Source organism: Lolium rigidum, chromosome 3 (genome assembly GCF_022539505.1).
Source record: "Lolium rigidum isolate FL_2022 chromosome 3, APGP_CSIRO_Lrig_0.1, whole genome shotgun sequence".
NCBI classification, from domain to species: domain Eukaryota; kingdom Viridiplantae; phylum Streptophyta; class Magnoliopsida; order Poales; family Poaceae; genus Lolium; species Lolium rigidum.
Genome location: NC_061510.1, coordinates 307,889,734 through 307,896,806, shown reverse-complemented (window position 1 = coordinate 307,896,806; position 7,073 = coordinate 307,889,734). Strand labels below are relative to the sequence as shown.

The window sequence follows — 7,073 nt, the reverse complement described above, 5'->3', positions numbered from 1 at the left end:
TCCCTTTTGCTCCTGGCCGATGCTTTCCGCTGAATCAATCTAGCCTAAGCCTAGCCCAGGTATGCATCAGATATTAATAATGTCTTTGACCTCTGAAAGTAGGAGCGAAAGCAACGGAGGAGGCAGCAGTTAGTTTTAAGCCGTTGCAAGTGCCACCCAGGGACCCCAGTACCCCACCCCGTTATATTTCAGCCCTACGTTACCGGTTTCAGCTTTTCTTTTGGAGAGCATATCAAACCCAGGTTACAACTTATTTCATCCACGCTAATGTAAAAAGGCGTCTTCCACACACCACACATACAGTAACGGCAGCACAGAAGTAACAGCAATGAAACTTCCAGTTAGCTACTCTGTTCTCAATGACTAGCTTTTGGAATAGCAGAAGCCCAAAATTCCCAAACCACCAGGAAGAGGGAAAATAGCAAGGCCGTGCAATTTCTGAAGACAACAGAAATACTCCCGGTTCATTCGAACTTATACACTGAAAATATACATCGCCGGGGTACAGAGACTAGGAGAGCAAGGCCGTATGTACGTATGTTGCCACTACTAGCATGCCGCAGCTAGACATCTCAAATACTGTATGTCCGTATTGGGTTCAACTGGTCGTACAGGAAGGTCGGCAGCAGCAACTACACCTCCAAGACGACCATCTCACCGGCGGTAACCGCGCATCCGGTCCAGATCCCGCCGCCTCAGGTTGCCATATTTCCTCCTGGGCTGACCAGCTCCGGCTGCAGCCTGAATGATCACAGTTACGCAGAGCTCAGAACATATTAACAAAATGAGCATTATGTCACTGATGTTGATCTGGCTGATGCCTTTACCTGCTCTTCGGACTTAATGGACTCCATGAGATTTTCCATATCAGGTGTATCTTTTCCTTGCATGCCAGCCATCATTTTCTGCATTCGAGCGCGCATTTGGAAAAGCTGCGATACTAATTGACTCACCTGATGGCAAAGGAAGGTTCAGTTAGCTCCATGAGGTTTCATGGTTTATATACTAGATCACATAGGGTGAAACAGCGATGGGATGACCATTGAACCTGTTGTTCTGTCTTCCCAGAGTCCTTAGCCACTCTTCTCCTCCTCTCACGCGACTCAGCAAGTAACTCTGGTCTTTCCCTTTCATCTGCAGAGTCACGATAATTATTACTGGGAGAATGTTCATGACACAGCAGTCCTTTGAGATCATGTTCCACGAAATCAGGACTGCTACATCACTTGATCAATAAACTCGGTTCGTATAACTGGCATTGTCCCAGCTACGGCAACTGAGAATATTTAAATAGTGGCCCATCAATTCTAAACTCACCAAGTTATATGCCATATGCAAGATTCCTGTGTGAGACTTAACTAAATATTTTTTCTTTGAAACATAAAGATTTCATAAAAGAATAAAACAAGGAAAAAATGTTTGTTTCTAAAAGCAGGATGCTCTCAAACTACATCAACTTAAGCTACTTGGACATCCAAACACCAACCAAACAAATAGTTGATTGCAAATGAATGCCAGTCTATATATTCACATTATGTCATACTTTGTAATAAAACAAGCAGGAAACTGCTGGGTATTTGGCAAACTGATGAGTTCATAAATCAACAGTTAATCAGTTGGCTCAGCATGTTATCCAGGGTACAATAATATGTAAGAAAATGTAAGACAGTTTCCCTCATATATCAAGTTAGGGAACAAGCAAGACCATATCTTCATGATGTCTACTGAGTGTAGATTATACATACCAGCACTCATTACATTAATCATTGACTCCATAAACTTAACGTTTTTCTCAGCTTCGCGAATTTGTGCTGGAGTAACCTGCTCAAAACATGGTAAGAGTTGTTATCATCAGTTTTAGATCTATGCCAGTAAAGTTGACTTGTTCCAAAGAAATTAAGTGTAATAAATTAGGTCTAGAATTCATATTTGCACCTTATTCATGCCTGGAATCATGCCAAGTATACGACTGAACGAACCCATTTGCGCGATAGCTTTTGTTTGCTTCAGGAAATCATTGAAGTTAAACTTTGCACTCATAATCTTCTTCTGCAATTCTTCAGCATCATCTTGACGCATCTACATGCACACACATTTTACACCATATAAATATCAATTATTCTGTAATGAAAAACACAAGGAAAATGATATTCCACAGGAAGTTACTTACCACTTGTTGTGCTTGCTCAACAAATGAAAGTACATCTCCCATTCCCAAGATACGCTGCGCCATACGATCTGGATAGAAAGGCTCAAGATCCTCAACACGTTCTCCTCGCCCTACGAACTTGATGGGCTTTCCAGACACCTGAAGAGATCGTCAATTGTGGTATTTAGTATATGCATACTAATGGAAGGAACGGAGACAGAAAATTTGCTAATGTAAGCATAACATCGCAAACACTGAATATTATTTAACCTTGCTCAATCCTGTCCATTTTCAGTTACTGTATAAGATTGGTGAAGAAAAACTAACTATGTATGAGGAAAAGATAAACCCCCGAAGATAAGTAATGAACTTATGTAACTCCATGAAATAAATCGATTTTCATTAGATTTATAGGAACAGATAAACTTATGAGTTATGCCACAATACCTTTTGACAGTAAATGAGGAATCTAGAAAGGTCAAACACAACCAAATGTATGGACATAACAATTGCAGTTCCTTCTAAGCACTACATAAGTATTTCTTTTTAGACAGAACCAATAATTTGTAGTTGGACAGTCACACAAAAATGGACAGATATTTTGCAAGTTTAGAGACCTCTTTGATACTTAGTGCTGCTCCACCTCTGGAGTCACCATCCAGCTTTGTCAATATAGCACCAGTTATACCAACCTCACCATTGAAGGCACCAACCAATGCTGATCATATTCATACCAGAAAAGCAACAAAAGTTAGTTAACAGTGCGACTCAAGCAAATGATGAAGTGTTTTTAAGTTCTATTGAAAAAAATGAAGATTTTAAGATTTGACTTCACAAGAATGACAAGTCCTGCTACTATAGTGAGTGTTGCTTCTGCTCTTTTGAAAAGAACGCAACAAATTGTAGGAAGAACTGATATAATTAAAGCGGACCAAACATGCCTCTATACATGTAGATTAAACATGACAAAGCATGGGACCTATATGGCTCCATCCAAATACATGGCATGTGTACATTAACAAGAAGTACTGCAATAGTCGGAGTCAAAATGGAAATTTCTTTTTCTGAATGCCATACAGTGCATTAGGTAAGTTACTTACAATAGACGAAGTATAAAATGTTTGGTCTAGAGGTCTACAGTATTCGAAGAAGAACAAGCAACTACAAACCTGCAGCTTCTTGACCAGTCATAGCATCAACCACAAGAAGAACTTCTGTAGGCTTCACTGCCTTCTTTACTTCTTTCAACTCATTCATCATAGCTTTATCTACCTAATGATAGAAGGGTTAATAAGCTGGTATCAGTTGTGCTGGTTAAACACAGTTGAAAGTAGCAGGAACGAGACAGTAGTTGACAGGAATTCCCCCATTTAAAGTTAATTAAACTATAACAACACAGATATGTAGCTTAGTTTAGCAGAAGAGAACAGCCAGGGTTAGTTTGATAACGTGGTTCGGAACAGCAATTGCACCACCTGGCAAAGAGTAAAAATACACTAATTTTCACACAAGCTCATCTCGTAACAGATTATCGTTACATCCAATTTTAAATACGCTAACCTAGAATGACAACTTTTAGTTGGTGCACTATGTTAAGTTTGACAAACATATAAATTTAAGCCAAAATAGAACCAACTTTGAGCTGCTAGTGAGTAAGAATGACTGCAGTTTGATCATGCATCTAGAATTTAACAGTTCAGCGTGATTATGATCTGATGCCCAAAGATCCATGTCTGCAATAAGTCATCTGGTGAAAACTAGTGAACACTGACGTTCAATTTCTTAGAATCATGATTGTAGGAAATCAGAGGAAAATAATTCGAGGATATAAGAGATTAAGAGTTACCTGCAATCTTCCAGCAGTATCCACTATAACTACATCAGTCTTTTTGCTTTTTGCCTCTTTCAAACCATTCTTGGCAATAGCTGAAGGTTTTGCTTCTGTTCCTTCTGAGTAAACTGGTACACCAACCTATCAACATTCAAAAAACTAACTGTAATATTCATTTCAAAATGTACACAAACATGTATAAATGCATCCAGTGGCAACCCTAAAGCCCTTTGGATCTAAGATAGCCACAGTTACTAACTAGAAAATGTTTTCAACTCAGTACTGCAGTGGAAAGCTTAAATTCACCAGGTGTACCTTTTTACCCAGAATAGTAAGTTGATCAATGGCAGCAGGCCTGTAAACATCAGCAGCAACCAACATACAGCTCTTCCCCTGTAACCTGAGTCTGGTCTATAAGCATCAATAGCCTGGGCCATTTAGGAAAATGCATAAAGTAGAAAGGTCAGGAATGCACCTTCTTTTTCAGATAGAAGGCAAGCTTCGCACAGACAGTAGTTTTCCCAACACCTTGCAAACCTGCCAGTAAGATAACTGTTGGGCCAGATTTCGCATATACTAAATCGGATACCTCCCCACCCATCAGTTGTACAAGTTCATCATTCACAACCTGCATCATTTAGCTGTTGTTAGTCCTCTACAGCTAGAAGTGCATATATAAGACTGGGAAGACCACATTCGCTAGTACGAAATAATGAGTGAACTACATAATTAAATGTAACTTGTGCGCACAACAGTTTTCACACGTTAATGCAACAATTAATAACTGGTAGGGCAAGCCACCGTAAAAAAATTCAAACACTTCAGTACTAGAAGAAAACTTCAAGATGGCCCAAACTCTACAACTCAAAACAAAACTGAAAAGGGAAGAAACCGAAAGGCTAAAATTAAAAAGACAGGAAAGAACAGACAGAAACCCAAATATTGTACAACCCTCCTGCTGCTGGCAAGGTTGTTGGTCAGGGAGCCTGGCATACAATGGCAGGCGCCAATGGCTTGGCTGTGGGATTAGATGACCCCACCACAGCTTGTCTGAAGACCCCCTTCATTTTATCTATATTTATCAAAAATATAGATAAAATGAAGGTGGTCTTCAGACAAAATGGCCCAGCTATGTAGGAACTCTGACCCAATAAGAATTTTCTGGCTGGCTCCGCCGCTGGCAGGCGCCTAAGGGTCTTCGAACCGGCGAGCAACCACAGCTTCGCCTCACATAAGATCGATTCCAACAGTTCAGGATAGTTTGGAGTGGCACGATAAAAAAAGAAAAACAGATATTGTGCAGCCTCCAGTCACAGTCAAAAATAAAAGTATGACATCCATAATTTATAATTTTATAGGATCCTAGGATCTGAGCGTACCTTCACCAACTGCTGCTCGGGTTCGACACCTGGGATCACATCAGTGCCTACAGCCTTTTCAGTAACGGACTCGATAAAACTTCTTGCTACTGGCACACTTACCTGCAGAGTAGGTTCTGCATCAGATTGTGAAGGAAAACAAGAAGCACAAAATACAGATACACAAGAAAGCCATGTAGTACAAGAGATGAGACATACATCTGCCTCCAGAAGTGCTCTTCTAATATCCCGCATCGGTTCGGCGATGTTTTCCTTCGTCAGTCGATCTTGAACCATGAAAGACATTTGCCTCGTTATTTACAAGTATGATTTATGAAAAAAGTTGCAGAGGGTGCGATGAGCATCGCTGATCCAGCATGAGAAACGACACATTTTATGACAGTAAAATTCGATCAAACACAATGCCACTAGAGCATTACTTAGCAGTAGAGACGTGAGAAGAAAAGGATTGTAAGGGTGTAGTAAGAAGCAAACTCACCGACGCCTCGCAGCTTGTTCCACGCGGACTCCAGGCCGGTGGTGAGCTGACCGAACATCTCCGCCCTCACAACCATCCCACTTCCCCTCCTCCTCCTCCTGCATCCCTGAGCACATCCCAAACACATAAAGGTAAGAATTTTTTTAAGAAAAATGCGAAGTAAGCACGAGATCGTTCTCTGAGGGAAGAATCCAAGGAGTTGCAGAAGCTCGGAGCGAACCGGCAATGGAGAAGAGAGGGCGCGAAAGGCAGCGGGACCCTGGGCCCCGCAGAGGTGGTAAGCGGGAGTGATCACGCGGCGGAGGTGGAGAGAGGCCACGGTAAGACGGGACGGTGAGCGGCGGACGGCGGCGGGAGAAGAGGAGAGCGTGAGTGCAGCAGTGGCCTCCATTGGAGAGGACGGAGCGTTCTGCGGAGGGGAGGCAAGCAACGACGACGAGGATAAGAGCGTTCAGCGGAAGTAACTTGAGATGGGCCTTTTGGGCTTTTTGGGGTATGGGGGGAAATGGAAGCCCCTGACACTTGGGCCCAGGTCATAAGCAATGGAGGTAGAGCATAGGCCCAGGTCCACCTCATAAGAGGTGGTTTTTTTCGTGTCATGAATACAAGGCCGCATCGTTTTTCGTGTCAAACTTTGACTAATGATTTAGTTAACCAAATTTAAATTATATGTTATTTAAAAATATACCATTAGAAAGTTTATTGAAATGTGTATTCGATAATATAGTTTTGAATGACATGCAGATGCAGCACATATTTCGGTGATCCAATTAGTAATCAAAGTTTGCCTCAAAAAATAAAGTGACCTTGTATCCTATATAACTAAGAAGTTCATCCCCACTAAGGTATTTCTCTTAACATGCAGCATGTCCACGTCAGCATATCTCCATGTAACCAGAAACTGACGCTCAGCTATTCCTCATGCAGTTCGCTTCGGTTTACATCGTGGTCGGTCTGATTCCACCGTCCTTCGTCCACTCTTTGCGTTCAGTTTCTGCAGCCCATAGTTCCAGGCTTTCCACCGACCTCAACTTTCAGCCCATCCAAGCCGACTCTATCTTCTCCATGGAACGCATCTGGACACTATCGTCCAGCCCTTGCTCAATCTCCAGACCAATCCAGTAGGATCCTCTGTCTTCCTCTCCCCCACCATTCCCGCAGGAATTAATTGCTTACGTTACTAATGGAGGAACACGAGAAGTCCTCAGTGCTAACTGCTAAGTCTCACACTCTATA

At 41.8% G+C, this 7,073-nt stretch overlaps 1 protein-coding gene across 1 annotated transcript; it reads right to left on the bottom strand.

The window, feature by feature from the left end:
* Positions 1 to 298: 298 nt before the first annotated feature.
* On the bottom strand, positions 299 to 6,267 carry LOC124703682 (signal recognition particle 54 kDa protein, chloroplastic-like). The gene is made up of 15 exons (XM_047235904.1): positions 6,058 to 6,267; positions 5,838 to 5,943; positions 5,558 to 5,625; positions 5,360 to 5,461; positions 4,456 to 4,608; positions 4,296 to 4,373; positions 3,996 to 4,121; positions 3,319 to 3,421; positions 2,767 to 2,867; positions 2,171 to 2,308; positions 1,936 to 2,079; positions 1,746 to 1,821; positions 1,049 to 1,134; positions 828 to 953; positions 299 to 741 (listed from the first exon to the last, which is right to left on the bottom strand). Exons 1-15 carry the CDS (start codon positions 6,226 to 6,228, stop codon positions 655 to 657), a joined length of 1,665 nt encoding a protein of 554 aa, XP_047091860.1. The 5' UTR covers positions 6,229 to 6,267; the 3' UTR covers positions 299 to 654.
* Between the last annotated feature and the right edge of the window lie 806 nt (positions 6,268 to 7,073).

Bases quoted from the DNA above. Each gene is read 5' to 3' on its own strand.
- LOC124703682 (XM_047235904.1), bottom strand. From the start codon at position 6,228: ATGGAGGCCACTGCTGCACTCACGCTCTCCTCTTCTCCCGCCGCCGTC. The intron at 4,374-4,455 runs GTGCATTCCTGA...CTCAGGTTACAG, and splicing joins CCTTCTATCTGAAAAAGAAG to GGGAAGAGCTGTATGTTGGT. The intron at 2,309-2,766 runs GTCTCTAAACTT...CGATCTCTTCAG, and splicing joins CAGCACTAAGTATCAAAGAG to GTGTCTGGAAAGCCCATCAA.